Consider the following 20,141-nt stretch of genomic DNA (forward strand, 5'->3'; position numbering starts at 1 on the left):
ACGTCCCAATTCTATACTCAGTAGCCTGTCTTATGGAGGCCAATGGGTCAAACGCCTTCATGCCCAACCTATCTACATGTGACACCATTTTCAAGGAACTATAACCTGCACTCTTAGATCCTCCTGCTCTACAACACTCCCCTGAGTTCTGCCATTTACTGTGAAGGTCCTGCCCTGGTTAGACTTCCGAAAAAGCACCATCTCACATTTATCTGCATTGAACTCCATTAACCTTTCCTCTGCCCATTTGGCCAACTGATTAGGATCCTGCTTTGATTTTGATAACCATCTTCACTATCTATAATACCATCCACTTTAATGTAATCTGCGAACCTTCTAATCATGCTTTGTACATCCTCATCCAAATCATTGATATAACTATGGTTAGTAAGTTTGTCGATGGCACCAAAATTGGTGATGTAGTGGACAGTGAAGAGGGTTATTTTAAATTACTAAAGCATTTAGATGGTCTGGGTAAATGGGCCAAGAAAAACAATTTAATGTGCAAGATATTATATTTTTGTAAGTTAAACCAGGGCAGGTGTATAGAAGATATGAGTATAGAAGTTGGGATGTAATGTTAAAATTGTACAAGGCATTGGTGAGGCCAATTCTGGAGTATGGTGTACAATTTTGGTCGCCTAATTATAGGAAGGATGTCAACAAAATAGAGAGAGTACAGAGGAGATTTATTAGAATCAGCAACTAAGTTACAGAGAAAGGTTGAACAAGTTAGGGCTTTATTCTTTGGAGCGCAGAAGGTTAAGGGGGGACTTGATAGAGGTTTTTAAAGTGATGAGAGGGATAGACAGAGTTGACGTGGAAAAGCTTTTCCCACTGAGAGTAGGGAAGATTCAAACAAGGGGACATGACTTGAGAATTAAGGGACTGAAGTTTAGGGGTAACATGAGGGGGAACTTCTTTACTCAGAGAGTGGTAGCTGTGTGGAATGAGCTTCCAGTGAAGGTGGTGGAGGCAGGTTCGTTTTTATCATTTAAAAATAAATTGGATAGTTATATGGATGGGAAAGGAATGGAGGGTTATGGTCTGAGCGCAGGTATATGGGACTAGGGGAGATTATGTGTTCGGCACGGACTAGAAGGGTCGAGATGGCCTGTTTCCGTGCTGTAATTGTTATATGGTTATATGGTTATAAGGTGCTATTACAATGTATTTCAATTTGATTTATCACTGGACTAAATGTTACCTTGCAGCATAGTAGCACATGGAATTCAGCCTCAAACTCCTGTGGACTGATTCAAAGAGGTCCACATAAAAAAAAGTGGGAGGCCACTTGGTGTCATCCTGGAAACAAGCCCACTATATTAAGCACATATCACAAAGGGGATTTGAGAAACAAGCCCACTGTATTAAGCCCATATCACAAAGGGGATTTGAGATATGTTGTGCACATCAAGGAGTCATTAATGCTGAAGCGACATAACTTGAAACCACTGCTCAAAGAAAGAAAGATAAGGAATTTATCAAGAGCAGAAGTCAAGAACGATTCAACCTCTGAACATTGTAGCACTTGAGCAATAAACCGAGGCAGAAACACATTCAAGGTCCCAGAAAGGAACATTGCAGGATTCCATGATGTCATCAAAATGGGTTTTCAGAAGGTAGTAGTTTTGAGAGTGGCCTGTTGGTAATTGGAGTGTCTGGAAAAGAAGGATAGACAAGAACAAAGCCCAAAGTGCTGGAGGATGTCAGCAGGTCAGGCTGCAACTATGGAGGGAACGGACAGATGACATTTTGGGTCAGAACTCTTTTTCAGACTCATACACAAGGTCATATATAGATCACAGACAATATCTGTGTGTGGGGGGGAAAGTTAAGGTGTCAGGAAAAGGAACTTGTTAAAAAAAATGAGATCTGAATAACCAGGGTGAGCGACTGGATAAGAATTAGATTTTCTGGCTAAAGTAACTGTGAGTTTGTGAGGAACATAATGCCAAGGGAACACAACTGCTGAATATTGAGGGATTAAATCTTCAATAAAACATTGACATCTTTTGGGAAGCAAATAACTTTGAGTCATCAACTCTTGAGCCTGATTGCACTTAAACAGACTTGCTGAAACAGTGGGGGTTAATTCAGTTTCAGTTAGCAAAATCAGTAATCCACGAGGCTTCACTATATACATGCACAGGCGAAAAATGTAATTGCTTATGCCTCGTCTAATCCTGAAAAGCACTATCACGTGTAAACACATGGCATGGAAATTCAGTGAAGATTATAGACATGAGATTTTTTTGTGACAGACAAAATGTAATGTTGTTTGATAATTTTATTTTTTAATTAGATTTTTGAATATTAATATCTTTTAGAAATGCAAGATTTTAATATTTATACATCCTGTAGTCATAAACTGATTTTAATGAATGCAGGGTGGTAAATTGCTTGTGGTGAAACAGATGTGCATTGGACACCATGATATGATGTTGGGAGGACTGTTTTGAATAATTTATTTGTAATTTTTTTTCCCTTTATACTCTCCTTCTGCATCTTTCTGACAAAGAGATTCACAACACATGCTCATACAAATGAGGACAAATCTCACAACTGCATGTCCTGAATTTGGCAGATCTCAATGAATGCCTACTTGACTGATGAAACACACTTCCTATTTACAATTATAATCCATTTAGCTATCCAAGAATTTCAGAATCTTAAATTTCATGGGAAATGTTTACTTTTTCTCCCTCTACTAACATCAGAAGAGGAATTGCAGCAGGCAATAACTGTAAAGAAAGACACAGTGCTGGAATAACTCAGCGGGTCAGGTAACATCTCTGGAGAAAATGGATATGTGACGTTTCGCGTCTGGGCTCTTCTTCAGGCATTATTAAGATATTGTTACGGCAATAACAGTAATCAGTTTCATTCAAGCCAGTGCCTCAGACATGAGCACAGAACTATCTTTTCCAATTTTGTTTACAATCCCTAATATACTTACATAACTCAAATTTCACTGTACCTTAACTGGTTCATGTGACAATAAACTGACCTTGAAACCTTGAATAATCTGACATCCATCTGCATCCATTTGTGCATGTATTTTGAATGTTATCCAGAATCTGAGTTTATTAATTTTATGTCACGTAAAAATGAATTGTTGCTCACGAGATTGACGGAATAATCTGTTAATACTTCATTTAGAGGTAATACTTCATCAGAGAGGTAATAGTTTGAAGCAGCATTCCTGGTTCCATGATGGTTGTAACTTGTGGGCAATATAACCAGTGGACAGCATTGTCTTACATAATAATGATTTTGCACAGTTGATGGAGGTTTATAGCTTTAAGTTGTAATGGATTATATAGTTCATTGAATAGTTTATACATCTGCTGTTCAACCAGAAATTCAGTATATACAGACCTGTTGGAGGAGTTCTAGATACAGTTAAAATATTTTCTTATGTTATGTGGAATTTGGGGATATGTCCAATTTGGACACAATAGAGTCACATGGCACAGAAACATGGAAACATAAAAAAATAGGTGCAGGAGTAGGCCATTCGGCCCCTTGAGTCAGCTTTATCCCCATATCCCTTGATACCTTTAACCCCAAGAGCTAAATCGAACTCTCTCTTGAAAACATCCAGTGAATTGGCCTCCACTGCCTTCTGTGGCAGAGAATTCCACAGATTCACAACTCTCTTTCAGCCCAACTCATCTGTGCCAATCAGGTTTCAAGAATGACCTAGTCCCATTTGTGAAAGTATGGTTAGCCCACATTCCTGTAAACCTTTCCTGTCCATGTACCCGTCTAATGTATTTTTTAAGTCACCATTGTACCCACCTCTACAGCTTCCTCTGGTAGTGAGCAATATACTCACCACTATCTATGTGAAGAAATTGACCCAAATTTTATATCGTCCCCCTCCCATGTTGAAGCCACACTCTTTAGATCTGGAGTTCATTTTCCCTGGGGAAAAGACTGTGACTATTCATCTTATATATGCCTCTCATGATTTCTTATACCTCTGAAGTCGCCCCTCAGTTTACTGCGCTCCAGGGGATAAAAGTCAAGCCAATCCAGCCTCTCCTTTTAAGTGTAGCCCTCATGTCCTGGTAATGTCAGTGAATATTTTTTGCACCCCTTCCAGCTAAATGACACCTTTATACAACAGGGCAAAAGAACTGCACACGATGCTCAAAATGTGGTCTCACCAATTTCTTGTACAGTTGCAGCACTATTTCCCAACACTTGTACTTCATACCCTTCCCAATGAAGGCTTCTTCACCACTCTTCACTTCCTTCACCACTCTGCCTACCTGGTACATGGATAGGAAAGGTTTACAGGGATACGGGCCAGACATGCATTAACAAATGGGACTAGCTCAGTTACAAATCCCGATGGGCACAGACGTGTTGGGCTGAAGGGCTTATTTCTGTGTTGTGTGACTATTGTGACTCCACTGGCCATATCTCATTAATCCTCTTGGTGCCCTCTTCAAAACATTATCAGATTTGTTAGACATGATTTATCTTGCACAAAGCCATGCTGACTATCCCTAATCAGTCCCTGTCTTTACAAATACTGATAGATCCTGTCCCCCAAAATCTCCTCCAGTAACTGATATCAGACTCACCGGCCTGCAGTGTCCTGTGTCAGGCTCAGTGACCTGTAGATCCCAATGATTAAAGCCATAATCATGTTCCACTTGTAAAATTAACTAATGCTAAACAAATTATTTCATAACAAAAAATGCTGCAAATTGATTATTTGTTCTGAGTTCTGATTTCACAGGACCATAAAATGTGCTGGCGTAGTTGTAATCAATATGATTTTAGTAGCAATATCATACTGAAATGCCAATATTCCAGCTCAGTGAAATCATACATTACTTTGGTTAGCTGGTTCCTCTTTCACCACAGTGATTCCTCCTACTTTAAACAGTATTTGAGTCAGGGGGCGGGGATAAAAGGAGAACTGCTGTTAAATTGTGTAAAGGTGCAGATACACTTGGTTCAACACACCTCAGAGTAAAGCACATCATAATATTTCCATGACAGCTTGTAGATAAGACCATCACTGATGTAGTACATTTATCAATTGTTGTTTCAGCCAACAGCCCAGGAGAGCTTCTTCTCCAGTGTGATTTGGCACTTAACTCCTTAAGTTTATTTTCTTTGTGTGAAAGAAAGAAAATAAACATAAGGAGTTAAGTGCCAAATCACACTGGAGAAGAAGCTCTCCTGGCAGTTGAATTACCTTTCACAAACTCGATCTGTGACAAACCATGACCCTGCAAATTGATATTATTTGGGGCACAGCCGCTGTTGTAATGTAGAAAACACAGCGCCCCTCAATTCCCGTGCAGCAAGCTCATACGTACAGCAATCCGATAATGTAATCTGTTTTTGTGGGGTATCAATTGAGGGGTATATATCAAGCAGGGGACTTGGGATAATGCCTTCACTGTATTGTAGAATATTTTGTATCTATCATTGGAAAGAATAATTTGATTTGATGTATGACATCTGCAATGGTGCACCACTGGAGACTTAGTCAAGATTTCAGGATTCAAGTCCTTGGAGTGACACTTGAGCCCATATCCTCTGATTCAGACATTGGGATAACAAGCAACTGCACTGCAGCTGACACTTTGAAGACACTGTATTTACTCATTTTTCCAGCTACTCTTCTTTCCAGAACAGGAAATGGTTTGTGGCCATCATTATTGTAATTTCTTCAGTAAGGCCACTCATGTCCTCAAAGTCAACATTGTTAAAGCTGCACATCATCAATTCCATCCAAAATGCCATCAGAGTTCACTGGAAACAGGCTCCACAATATGGAAAATAGGTACATGGTACTCAGCATTAATACATTTTGTCTCAGAAGGATATTCCTTGATATGCATTGCAGTGTTAAAGAAATAACAACTTTCTAAGTATGTCAAATTTGATAATGCAAACAAGGTTTGAAAACCACAATACATCAGGTTAGAAAGAACTGCAGCAGAGCCATCCAACACATTTTGCAGGCCAACAGCATATTAGGTCGATGGAATATGGTCCAATAAACTGACCACATTAAAGGCAGTGTCAAATTTGCCCGATATTAACAAATCGTATGTAAAAAAATTCCTGAATAGGCTTCAGGACCCTTGGTAATATATAGCCAAAGGGCTTATGTTTCAGTAATCTACCTGAGGTCTGAACACACACTTAATATACAATCAGAATTAACCTTCCAAGTTATTCCATCTGGAAAATTATAATTTTACTCCCTTTTCATGGCATGCAAACAGATGCAACAAGGTCAAAATACAAAGTTCTGGAGGATCTGACCGAATCCACGGAGGAAAGTGAATAGATGGCAGTTTGCTACATTTCTTCAGTTGAATGGAATAGAGGGATGAATGCTGGAAAAGAGAGGAAAGGTGAAAAGGTGAAGCAAAACTGTCAAATGACTGGTGGATTTAAGTGTGAAGTGATTATTAGCAGAGGAGTCGAGATAGTAAACAAAAGCTAGAGAAGAAGTGAAATCAAAAGGGTGCAGATACAGAATCGATGAAGGAAGTCAGTTTTGCGCCCATCCCGTCCTTGGTGGAACACAGCGGGACGGGCACATCTCTGGAGAGAAGGAATGTGTGACGTTTCGGTTCGAGACCCTTCTTCAGAGTCTCGTCCCGAAACGTCACCCATTCCTTTTATCCAGATGCTGCCCGTCCAGTATTTTATGTCTGTCTCCAGTATTACTGTGTCTATCATCGGCGCAAACCAACATCTACAGTTCTTTCCGACACATTAGAGGATACCGTCTCACCATCACTCGGATTACCCGCTTCATTTCCATAACGTTGTCACCTCTCTTTACTTTGCTTACTGAAGCCTGATCCGTGTCACACCGAGTGCTCTATCGCCCAGCCTCTCATCTTTCAATCGGGTTCGGCCAGGAAGGACTGCAGATGCTGGATTAAAACGAAGATAGACACAACATGTAGCTCAGTGGGACAGGCAGCATATCAGAAGGGTCTCGACCCGAAATGTCACCCATTCCTTCTCCCCAGAGATGCTGCCTGTTGCGCTGAGTTCCTCCATTTTGTGGCTACCTTGGTTTATCCAGGATCTCCCCGTTGATGTCCTAACTCGCTTTGGTTTGTTATTATTGTCTCATATCAAGAACCAGCAGATACAGGTTTAAGTTCGGGGGAATGATTTAATGAGAGCCTAAGGGTAACTATTTTACGCAAGGGTGGTGGTGTATGGAATGAGCTATCCGTTAAGGTAGTTGAGGCAGGTACTGTCGCAATGTTTAAGACGCATTAGACTGAAGCATGGATAGGATAGGTTTAGATGGTTATGGGCCAAACGCGGGCAAGTGGGACTAGTGTAGATGGGACATATTGGTCGGTGTGGGCAAGTTGGGTCGAAGGGCCTGTTTCTACGCTGAATGATTCTATGCAGGGAATAAACTTTTGTTTGCGTGCTATACAATCATATCAGATAATGCTATACATGATATAACCAAGCCACGTACAATCTGAAGAAGGGCCTCGACCCGAAACGTCACCCGTTCCTTCTCTTTAGAGATGCTGCATGTCCGTTGAGTTACTCCAGCATTTTGAACCGTCGAGTTACTCCAGCATTCTCTTTAACCGGCATCTGCTGTTCCTTCCGACACATGCACAAGAACATCAGGTAGAGCGAAGAGGAAAATACCAGAGTTCAGAATATATGTTTTCAGGACAGTTCCAGGGGAAAAAGTCCAATGTCCGCATTGAGGTAGGTTGGTAGGTCGGGTCAGTGCCCAAACGAATGAAGGAAGAACTGTTCTGAAGCCGGATATGAATAGGTGGTCGGCGCGGACTCGGTGGGCCGAAGGGCCTGTTTCCGCGCTATACTCTAAAATCTGAAGTTAGGTAATGTCTAAGGAACTGCAGATGCTGGCTAATACGCACAAAGGACACAAAATGTTGGTGTAACTCAGCAGGTAAGTCAGATCTGGGAAGAAAAACATAAAAAGCTGGAGTAAGTCAGCAGGTCAGGCAGCATCTCTGGAGAAAAGAATAGGTGGCGATTCGAATCGGAACCCTTCTTCAGACATCCTAATCGGAATTGAGTCTGAAGATGCGTCTCGTCCCGAAACATCACCTATTTTTCTCCAGAGATGCTGCTTGACTCGCTGAGTTACTCCAGCTTTTTGTGTCTGTCTTCGATTTAAACCAGCATGTGCAGTTCACTCCTTACACGGGTCTCTGGAGAACATTGATTGGTAGCGTTCCGGACCCTGCTTCGGAAAGGCATCGATCGCTAGTCGGCGAGGACTCCGAGCTGTATCTCTCAAAGAAGTGCATGTGAAAAATTTCTCACGGACCATAAAATGCGGGACCTTTCAGTAAAGTCCCTTTTAAAGATTATAGTTATTTTCTTGAATCTCATTAACATAACTCATGAATAAGTTGATGTCCATATGCGGATGCAAATCTTTATTTTTTAAATTCAACCCACAGAAGACAATTTTTACTCACCTTCTGTCCCCTCTGTCCAGCTTCCGGGTTCACCGTTCGCAGGAGTTCCCACGGTAACCGCAAGAGTTATTACGGATATTTAGATAAATTCTTGAACCCCCAACCAACCTTGTTGCAGCCCTTACAATGTTTCATCTTCAGTTTCTCTGTAGCTGTAACACCATACAGTACAGCAGATGCTGGTTTAAATTGAAGGTAGACACACAATGCTGGTGTAACTCAGTGGGACAGGCAGCATCTCTGGAGAGAAGGAATGGCGATGTTTCAGAGATGCTGCCTGTCCCACTGAGTTACTCCATCATTTTGTGTCTACACTATACAATACGTTCTATTTGGGTTTCTCTTTGAACTACCTTAAGTTTGGGATGATCTGCCTGAATGGAATGCAAAACTGTTTCACTGTATCTTAGTCCACATGACAATGATCATCAACTAAACCTCATTCAATGAGGCACAAAACCCTGGGAGATTGGTATAATCACTGGATATTTGCCATCTTAAGATATCTATTCACAGGCACAGGGCTTTTATTTATCATTAGGTATGAATTTATCCTGTTACTCTGATCTGAGGTTCAACCATCTCCAGTCCATTCCAAAAACAGTCTTTTAGTTGATGATTTGTCCTTTTCTTGTTATACTTCATCTCAAACCCTGTTAAAAACCATTTCATTATCGAGGATCAATATTTCAAATGCTCTCCTTGCTAACATTGCTTCTTCACTATTTACAAGCTTTACCTAATCTGAACTCTTGCAACTTTGCATTGTTCCTTCGTACATTTCCACACATCAATTATTCCTGCTTTCAACAAATTCTACTAGTTCTTATGAATCATTTTAAGATTTACTTACTTTAAGATTTACCTTCTCTCTCCTCCGTCCTCCCTCCTCTGGGGATTTGTATTCAGTCATAAATCCCAGCCCACATCTATTCCTATGGTTATATATGACTGTTTGTTCCCCATTACTCTACTCCACCCTCAAAAGGTAATAAAGTTTAACTTGATCTCTGCTCTCTGGAATGTAATTCCACGTCCACTGCCAATGTCAGTCTGTCTCCGCATTCAAATAGCACCTAAAAATTCTCCCTAAATCACATTTCTTGCTCCCCTTGTAAAGTACACGGAGATATGTATCAACTTTTGTGAATATAGGTAGTTGATACCGCACGCACAAGGATGATATATATGCATAATTGTCAAGAGTGTTTAATTGTCATATGTGCCAGGATTAGAAAAACAAAATTCATACCTGCTGCAGTTTCGCAGGCCCATTAACGCAGTAACACAACAAATATACAATGATCAATAAAACAATAAATTAATAATCAGTAGGACCAATTAACCAGACCATTATAGTGCAAAAGTGAAGTATGTAGTGCAACCAACACCAAAGTCCACAATAGATCACTGCTGTGGTAGGGTTGTGGTTAGACCTGTGTGGGTTGATGAAAGAGCATGATAGTTGCTGGGAAGAATCTGTTCTTCAACTTGGAGGTCACAGTTCACAGGCCCCTGTAATTGTGCAGGTTGTGCAGGTTGAGATTGTGGCCAGAGTTGTGTCGATCTTTGATGACAATAGCTGCCTATTTGAGGCAGTGTCTCCAGTAGAATGCTTTAATGGTGGGTAAGTCAGTATCCATGATGGGCCAGCAACATCCACCATTTACTGAGCCTGCTTTGTTCCTGGGCATTCAAGTTACCGAACCAAGCCCTGATGCAACAAATCACTATGCTCTCCACCAGTAGGGTTTCAATATTCAACGACATACCAAATCTCCTCAAACTTTTAAGTGGCGATATTGATGGGCTTACTTTATGAGTGAGTCAATGTAGTGGGTTCAGGTCATATCTTTAGTAATGTGTACATTAGGGAACCTGAAGCTGCTGACGATCTCTGCTGCTGCCCCATCGATAAAGACAGGTTCATGAATCCTTGGCTTTCGCTTCCCAAAGTCAACAATCCACTCCTTGATCTTGCCATCATTGACAGCAAGATTGTTGTTCTGGCACCATTCTATCAGATTCTGAACCTCCCTCCTGTACTCTGACTCATTGTACCCGTCTAACAGCAGTTGTATTGTTGGTGAATTTAAAGATGACACTGAAGCTGTACACAGTTGTGGGTATAGAGAGAGTGGGACAGGGAATTGAGCACACAGCCTTGACATGCTTCTGTGTTGATGACCATCGTGGAGGAAGTATTGTTACCAATTCACACTGACTGAAGCCTGCCTATAAGGAAATTGAGGATCCAATTGCATAGGGATGAGCAGAGACCCAGTTCCCTGAGTTCGATGATGTTTAGATGAGATCATGGTGTTGAATGTAGAGCTATAGTCAATGAACAACAGCCTGATGTATGCGTTCTTATTGTCCACAAATTCCGATGGATTGCCATTAAGATTGCATCCGCTGTTGATCTATTGTGATGGTAGGTAAATTGTAAAGTGTTCAGGTCATTTCTAAGGCAGGAATATTCATCATAACAACCACTCAAAGCACTTCATCACAACGGATGTCAATGCCTCCAGTTGTCAGGAATTATTCATCATATGCATGTAATTATGCATGTGCATGCTTACACTGACAATAGTGGTAGCCGCATGTAATATGATTGACTACAATCTGTACTGAACAGAGGCCTCTTGTGGGAAATGTTGGATTAATCGGTCTCTTTTCTCTATCAGTATTTCCCATATTATAACTAACTGCAAGGATAGTCTTTTGTACATTGCAGATATAATTCTAGCTATAAATTCAAAGTTCACCGATTTCTATATTCAAATGGCTTGTAGCAAAAGTGTGATCATATATTCCACCGTTTATTTTTTAAACACAATGGGTTTTCTGGTGTAATCTTACTTAAATGTAAGTAAATTCATGCACTTAAAGTGATATTTAGGTTTTCAAACGTTCTTAATTTAACAGTGGAAAACAAAAATCAGATGGTCTGCTCATTATCATATGGCAGTTAAGGGAGAGAGTAAAACACAAATCGACAACCATGTTTTCTGTATCATAGAAACTATAACAAGAAATAAGTGTATAGGAGCAGGGAGGTTCTACTGCAGTTGTACAGGGTCTTGGTGAGACCACACCTGGAGTATTGTGTACAGTTTTGGTCTCCAAATCTGAGGAAAGACATTCTTGCCATAGAGGGAGTACAGAGAAGGTTCACCAGACTGATTCCTGGGATGGCAGGACTTTCATATGAAGAAAGACTGGATAGACTCGGCTTGTACACGCTAGAATTTAGAAGATTGAGGGGGGATCTTATAGAAACTTACAAAATTCTTAAGGGGTTGGACAGGCTAGATGCAGGAAGATTACTACCGATATTGGGGAAGTCCAGAACTAGGGGTCACAGTTTAAGGAGAAGAGGGAAGTCTTTTAGGACCGAGATAAGAAACTCATTTTTTACACAGTGGCGAATCTGTGGAATTCTCTGCCACAGAAGGTAGTTGAGGCCAGTTCATTGGTTATATTTAAGAGGGAGTTAGATGTGGCCCTTGAGGCTAAAGGGATCAGGGGGTATGGAGAGAAGGCAGGGATTGGATACTGAGTTGGATGATCAGCCATGATCATATTGAATTGCGGTGCAGGCTCGAAGGGCCGAATGGCCTACTCCTGCACCTATTTTCTATGTTTCTATGTTTCTATGAAAGAAAATCATTCATATCTCAAATCATGGACTGTAACTTTGTAAAAGAGGGACAAATGGTGTTATGCAAATGCAAGTACTTCTCTTCTACTTTAAATCCTTCATATTTGCTCATGATATATTGACATTTTTAAACCTGGACATGTTTGAAGCCTGGGGTAGTTATTTAGTGTTTGCCCGCAGCTTAAAGGGTAGATTGATATTTGGAACTAACTGAAAGAGCAGTTGCTGCTGCTGCAATATATAGTCCAATGTGTATCCCTTGACCACAGTAAAAGGGAAAGATCAATGGGACCTCATTGTGTAGGAGTTCAGTGTTCAGTCAATAAACAGAAACTACTTGGCCACCAGTTAACATTTACGTTACCTCTAACTCCACTATCAACGTTCCACTCTTAACCTCTACATCCATCACAATCTAATATAAATGCAGGAAATTATTGATGTTTTCAAAAGATGAATTATTTACTATTACAACAATTCAAAAATTTTCAACAATCCTTCCAGTCAACTGAGAATACTGCCGTATAATCGAAGATGATCATGTAATACTGGTGATAGCCTTATGGCTTAATTTCCATTCATAAAATAGGCCCATTAAAATAACTTCATTTTTTGCCCATTTTTAAAAAAACAAATGAAATGTGTGAATATTTTTAAGTGCATAAGAACAAGCTTGCAACTTTTCATTCAAATTCCTGGAGCTTTCATTATACCCAACAATCAGTTCCAACAAATAGTTTAAAAGCTCCAAAACAGATTCAAAGAAATTGGCAGTCCTTAAACAAATCATTAGTTAAGAGTCGTAAAGACATACCACACAGAAACCATCATGGCCATGCTAACCAATACTCATCCATACAAATCCCATGTACCCGCACTTGGTCTGCAGCTTCATGTGCCTTAATAATTCAAGTGCTAATTTGTTCCTTTAATTCTCCACATTTTACATCTTTCATTTGTATTTTCATTTATGAGTTTGATCCACCTGATCAAGGTTTAACTATTAAGAGAATTTTCCACAGGTAGTGCAGCCTCCTCATATTGTAGTGATGCTAGCATTCCAAATTATGCACTCCAGCCATGCAGACATGAACCAGGCGTCAGCTCAATCACCAACATTTCCCGTTACACTCTGTCAACTGACCTCCAAAGGGTAGTCTTCTACAGTCCTCTTCAGGGGATCTACAACCTGCCAGCAAATGAGGATGCAGAGATCGATGAGCAGCATCCCACCGACAATAATAAGCAGCTTCTGGTCCTTGATGATCTATTGAGAGAAGAAAATACTCCATGATGTTCCCAGCATTCACACAGTTGTTGCACACAGCCTTTTTTCAGGTTTAAAGTTGACATTGGTTACAAAATGCAGTTTACAGTTCACATTTTGGATAGGTTTCCACTCTTCCATCCCCAAGCGTAATACTGTGTAACTTGATATCAACCCTCTGGAATGTAATTCCAAGTTCACTGCTGCAGTCAGTCAGTGCCTCCTGGCAAAGATGTCCTAAATGTCCCAATTCTTTAGCATATCTTGTCATCTTCCCCGCTTATCATTTTCACTTCTCTGTGTAAAGAACACTGGGGTATAGATCAGCGTAGGTGACAAATGGTATATTTGAATAATTGGAGATAATTATTTGTCATGTACTTTGTGCATGCTTACACTGACAAATGAGACAGCCTTATGTAATGAGATTTGATCACAACCTGTAATGAACAGAAGCTTTTGGGAAATTTTGGATTTTACACATTCTCTTCCTATAAAATTTGCAGGCAGTGATGTACAAAATATTATATGATGTTTATCATGTTGTGATTGTGAGTATCAGATGCAGGAATGATAAGGAAAGCTCCTGCAAACCATCATACAAACTGAACATTATATAATTAATACAATGTCTGATTAATATAGTGCTGCATGTTGTTGAGCAGACAGCGTTATTGCTGGAATTTGCCTTATGCCACGCATGAGTCACATGATAACGGAAACACATGGCTCAAAGTTCGTCTTGTACGTGCTGCCTGGGTTGGTGGTAGAGGCAGATATGATAGTGGCATTTAAGAGGCTTTTAGACAGGCACATGGATATGTGGACAATGGTGAAATATGGTTCATGTGCAGACAGAAGAGATGAGTTTATTTTTATTTTATTTTTTTTATATATTTTTATTAGAAGCATAAACACATAATAGCAACACGGTTTGTTTATCAATTACATTCATACAAAGCTTTTGTTTTTTTGAAAGATAGAACTGAAAAGAAAATTTGTAAACTAACTAGACTAAGTGGGGCCCGTTGGTTCCCATGTTCACACGGGAGGGCTGGTCCCCCGACGCAATATTCCACATCTCCACCAATTCCAATATTGGTGGCCAGTGGGGGGGCTTTCTGGAGTGCTGGTATGGGTTCTTGGAGTGGCAGCTCAGTCCCTCAAGCCTGATCTGCTGGCAGCTCACACACGGCTGGTGGGCTGGCAGTTGACTCATGCCCAGGAACATTTTTTAAACACTAATAACACTTTAATTTTTCATTGATGGGAAGAATTCTCTGCACCTGCTCAGCGGAGGGGGGACTGAGTAAGATGGCCAAAAATCACAGCCGTAAGTGGTAGCGTTTATCTAAAATCAATATACAGTGCAAACTGGAAGTAAGTGCATTTGCAGTAGTGCCTTTTAACTTCAAGCCAAAGCACCCAAGCCGCCATTTGCAGTAAGTAGTGCCTTTCAAGTTCAAGTGAGTTTATTGTCATGTGTCCCTGTACAGTACAATGAAATTCTTGCTTTGCTTAAGCACACAGAAAATAGTAAGCATTTACTACAAAACAGATAAATGTGTCCATATACCATGATATAAATATATACACACATAAATAAATAAACTGATAAAGTGCAAATAGCAGAAAGTGTTTATTAATAATCAGAGTTTTGTCCGAGCCAGGTTTAATAGCCTGATGGCTGTGGGGAAGTAGTTATTCCTGAACCTGGTTGTTGCAGTCTTCAGGCTCCTGTACCTTCTACCTGAAGGTAGCAGGGAGATGAGTGTGTGGCCAGGATGGTGTGGGTCTTTGATGATACTGCCAGCCTTTTTGAGGCAGCGACTGTGATAAATCCCTTCGATGGAAGGAAGGTCAGAGCCGATGATGGACTGGGCAGTGTTTACTACTTTTTGTAGTCTTTTCCTCTCCAGGGCGCTCAAATTGCCGAACCAAACCACGATGCAACCGGTCAGCATGCTCTCTACTGTGCACCTGTAGAAGTTAGAGAGAGTCTTCCTTGACAAACCGACTCTCCGTAATCTTCTCAGGAAGTAGAGGCGCTATGAGCTTTTTTGATAATTGCGTTAGTGTTCTCGGACCAGGAAAGATCTTCAAGTTCAAGTTCAAGTGAGTTTATTGTCATGTGTCCCTGTATAGGACAATAAAATTCTTGCTTTGCTTAAGCACACAGAAAATAGTAGGCATTTACTACAAAACAGATAAATGTGTCCATATACCATGATATAAATATATACACACATTCAGAGATGTGCACGCCCGGGAATTTGAAGTTCTTGACCCTTTCAACAATCGACTCGTTGATATAAATGGGGCTGTGGGTCCCCCTCCTACTCCTTCCAAAGTCCACAATCAGTTCCTTGGCTTTGCTGGTGTTGAGGGCCAGGTTATTGCGCTGGCACCATATGGACAGTTGCTCGATCTCCCTTCTATATTCTGACTCATCCCCATCAGTGATACGCCCCACAATAGTGGTGTCGTCAGCGAACTTGATGATGGAGTTCGCACTGTGGTTGGCTACGCAGTCATGGGTATAGAGTGAGTACAGCAGGGGGCTGAGCACGCAGCCTTGAGTTGCTCCCGTGCTGATTGTTATCGAGGCCGACACATTTCCACCAATACGAACAGACTGTGGTCTGTGGATGAGGAAGTCCCGCCAGTTGGTCCGCACAGGTTTTTAGAACACGACCGAGTATATCATCAGGACCATGTGCTTTTCGGGGGTTCACCCCTCTGAAGGATTTCCTGACGTCGGCCTCTGTGACTGAGACTGAAATGCCATCACAGCGAATGGGGGATCGGGAAGGCACATCAGTATTCTCCCTGTCAAAGCGTGCGTAAAACGCATTGAGCTCGTCAGGGAGTGATGTTTCACCGACATTCGATCTGCCTCCTGGTTTCGCCTTGTAGGAGGTGATTGCATTCAGGCCCCGCCACAGCTGCCGAACATCTGTCTCATCCTCCAGTTTGGAGCAGAAGTCCCTTTTGGCCTTTTTGATGGCCTTACCAAGGTAGTATCTGAACTTCATGTAGGCCACTGTATCATCGGACATGAATGCCCTGTGTCTGGACTTTAGAAGAGAGCGGATCTCAAAGTTCATCCAAGGTTTCTGATTGGGAAACACTCGGAAGGTTTTTGTAGGGATGCAGTCCTCCACACATATCTTTATGAAGTCTGTAACGACTGTGGCGTATTCGTTCAAGTCCGTTGCCGCGTCCTTGAACATTGCCCAGTCTACAGACTCCAAACAGTCCTGGAGTTGTTCTTCTGCCCCCCCCCCCCCCCCCCCCCGACCAGCTCTGTGCTGTCCTCACTTCTGGGGGCGCGCTCTTCAATTGCTGCCTGTAGGCAGGAAGAAGCATTTCAACTTCAAGCCAAAGCACCCAAGCCACCATTTGCAGTAAGTAGTGCCTTTCAACTTCAAGCCAAAGCACCCAAGCCACCATTTGAGGTAAGTAGTGCCTTTCAACTTCAAGCCAAAGCACCCAGCCACCATTTGCAGTAAGTAGTGCCTTTCAACTTCATGCCAAAGCACCCAAGCCACCATTTGCAGTAAGTAGTGCCTTTCAACTTCAAGCCAAAGCACCCGTCACCATTTGCAGTAAGTAGTGCCTTTCAACTTCAAGCCAAAGCACCCAAGCCACCATTTGCAGTAAGTAGTGCCTATCAACTTCAAGCCATATCACCCAAGCCACCATTTGCAGTAAGTAGTGCCATTCAACTTCATGCCACCATTTGCAGTAAGTAGTGCCTTTCAACTTCAAGCCAATGCACCCACGCCACCATTTGCAGTGTTGTGCCTTTCAACTTCAAGCCAAAGCACCCAAGCCACCATTTGCAGTAAGTAGTGCCTTTCAACTTCGAGCCAAAGCACCCAAGCCACCATTTGACGTATGTAGTGCCTTTCAACTTCAAGCCAAAGCACCCAAGCCACCATTTGCAGTAAGTAGTGCCTTTCAACTTCATGCCACCATTTGCAGTAAGTAGTGCCTTTCAACTTCATGCCACCATTTGCAGTGTAGTGCCTTTCAACTTCAAGCCAAAGCACCCAAACAACCATTTTCAGGCAGTGCCTATTTACTTCAAATATTTTCATTTTCAAACCACATTCAGGGTACTCACAGTTGTGTAGACATTTGTTCAGTGTTATTCAGAGCTCAGAGAGACGTTACCCTTGGCTTCATCCATCTTGCAGAGACTGAGTGAGGCACACCACTTCCTGGTTTTATAGTCCCTCCCCTCCCTCCAGCAGGGGCAGCAGAGAGAATGGTGATTTAAAAAAAACATTAATATCTCTCTGATAAGGCGGAGGGGGGCTCTGAGCGAGGTGGCCAAAAATGACGGCCGTAGGTGGCTGCGTTCTGTCGGAAATTGCAGCACAGTGGGCCAAAAGCGGTCAAGATCAGATATTTAGTAATATATTAGATAGAGAGGGAGGGATTAAAAAAAAGAAAAAAATACAAACAAAGAAATTTACCAATAACAATTTTGGAGATAGGTCCGTAGATTATAAGGCATAGTTATTCATCCAATCCTGAGCTCAGGTTTCAGTCCAGTTTCTGTGTTGAACCAATTTACCTCTTTAAAAAATCAATAAATGGAGACCATATTCTAGCAAATAGTTCTGATTTGTCAATTAAGTCAAGTCTAATTTTTTCCAAGTCTCAGACATTTCTGTAATCCACATTTTAATTGTGGGGGTTGTTGGGTTTTTTCAAAATCTTAGTATTAATTTTTTCCCAGTTATTATTCTGTAATCAAGAAAATTTCTTTGATTAGTTGTAGGTTTTATACTTTGTTCTGATATTCCCAATATTATTAATTTTGGATCAGGATCCAATTGAATATTAACAACTTCAGAAATAATTATAAAAATATCTATCCAAAATTTTAAAACTTTTATGCAATTTACCAAGGTATGAGTTAAGTTGGCTTCCAGGTATTGACATTTATCACAGATAGGTGAGATATTTGGAAAAATTCTGTTTAATTTTGTTTTGGAGTAATATAATCTATGTAATATTTTAAATTGTATTAAAGGGTGTCTGGCGTTTAACAAACAGTAATGTATATGTTGTAAACTTTCATCCCATATATCCTTCGTTATGGATTGAGCCAATTAATTTTCCCATGTTTGTCTGTGTGATTCTGTCGACGGGACCTCAGTATCTAACAGGATATTATAAATGTAGGATATTATAAATGTAGGATATTAATTTATCTGTGTTGGGGTGTTTATTCAAACATTCTCCAAGGATTTCTGGGTCCTTAGTTCTATATACTTGTGTATGTGATTTTATATAATCTCTAAGTTGCAAATATCTAAAAAAATTATTTTGGTGTATTCCATAATTCTGTTGTAGCTCCTGGAATGAAAGAATGATATCCTTTCGATAAAGGTGTCCCACTTTTGTAATTCCATGGTTTTTCCATTTTGCAAAACCTTTATCTAACACGGAAAGTTTAAATGAGGGGTTATTTAAGATAGGGAGAATAAGTGATAAATTATCCAATTTTAAAGTCTTTTTTAATTGTTTCCAAGTTCGCATACGACTATGTATTATCGGGTTTCCACTATAAGTTTTTTTGGTCAATTTTGTAGGTGTTAACAAAATCGTGCCAATTTCAAAAGGTAGGCAGTCTTCTTTTTCCATCTTTAACCAATCTGGTTGTTGATCCATATCCTCCAACCAGAAGGTCATATTTTTTAATATTAACTGCCCAAAAATAAAGTAGAAAATTTGGTAAGACTAATCCTCCATCCATCTTAGATTTACACAAGTGTTTTTTACTTATTCTATGGTTCGTGTAGACCTAAATATAGCTTGTAACAATAGAGTCAAGTTTATTTAAAAATAATTGGAAGATAGATCGGGATTGATTGAAATAAGTACAATAGTTGTGGAAGAAAAAATCATTTTTATGGCATTAAGTTATCAAACATTGAAATGGGGAGTGTTTTCCAATATTGAATATTCTTATGTAGTTTATTAAGTAGGGGAGGAAAATTTGATTTAAATAAAGACACATATTTCTTAGTCACATAAATTCCAAGATATTTAAACTTTTCGTAGACTATTTTAAAAGGAGATTGTTGCAATATATATGGGTTTGGTTCCGTTTTGGGCATAATTTCACTTTTATTCCAATTAAATCTATATCCCGAGAATGAGCCAAATTGCATTATAAGATTTAATACATTTGGAATAGTTTCTGAATTTGTGATGTATAATAATACATCATCTGCATATAAAGAGATTTTATTTATTGTATCTTTAGTATTGTACACATACATTTCTGGATGGGCTCTGATACTTTTTGCAAGTGATTCAATAGCTAGGGCAAATAGTAACGGAGATAGTGGGCATCCTTGTCTACAACCTCTATATAGATTGAATTTGGGTGATAACATTTGATTTATCAATATTCTAGCTGATGGATTAGTATATAGGAGTTTAACCCATGTACAAAACTTCTCACCCAATTTAAATGTTTCCATCACAGTAAAAGGATAGGGCCATTCTACCTGATCAAATACTTTTTCAGCATCTAACGAGATGACGGCTAAATCTACATTAGCTATTCTATTTTTGAGTATATTATAATAAACAATCGTCTCAAATTATAGAATGAGTAACGTTTTGGGATAAAAGCTGTTTGATGTGGATGTATTAATTTATGAATTACTGAACTTAATCTGTGGGCTAAGATTTT

General features: G+C 40.2%; 1 protein-coding gene across 1 annotated transcript in view; it reads right to left on the reverse strand.

The window, feature by feature from the left end:
• The window catches only part of gabbr2 (gamma-aminobutyric acid type B receptor subunit 2), a 759,033-nt gene that overhangs the window by 95,976 nt on the left and 642,916 nt on the right, over positions 1 to 20,141 (reverse strand). Inside the window, exon 13 of the mRNA XM_033042801.1 lies at positions 13,298 to 13,420. Coding sequence (XP_032898692.1) covers positions 13,298 to 13,420 — 123 coding nt within the window. The remainder of the gene's footprint in view (positions 1 to 13,297; positions 13,421 to 20,141) is intronic.

The sequence above is a fragment of the Amblyraja radiata genome, chromosome 2, assembly GCF_010909765.2.
Source record: "Amblyraja radiata isolate CabotCenter1 chromosome 2, sAmbRad1.1.pri, whole genome shotgun sequence".
Taxonomy (NCBI): domain Eukaryota; kingdom Metazoa; phylum Chordata; class Chondrichthyes; order Rajiformes; family Rajidae; genus Amblyraja; species Amblyraja radiata.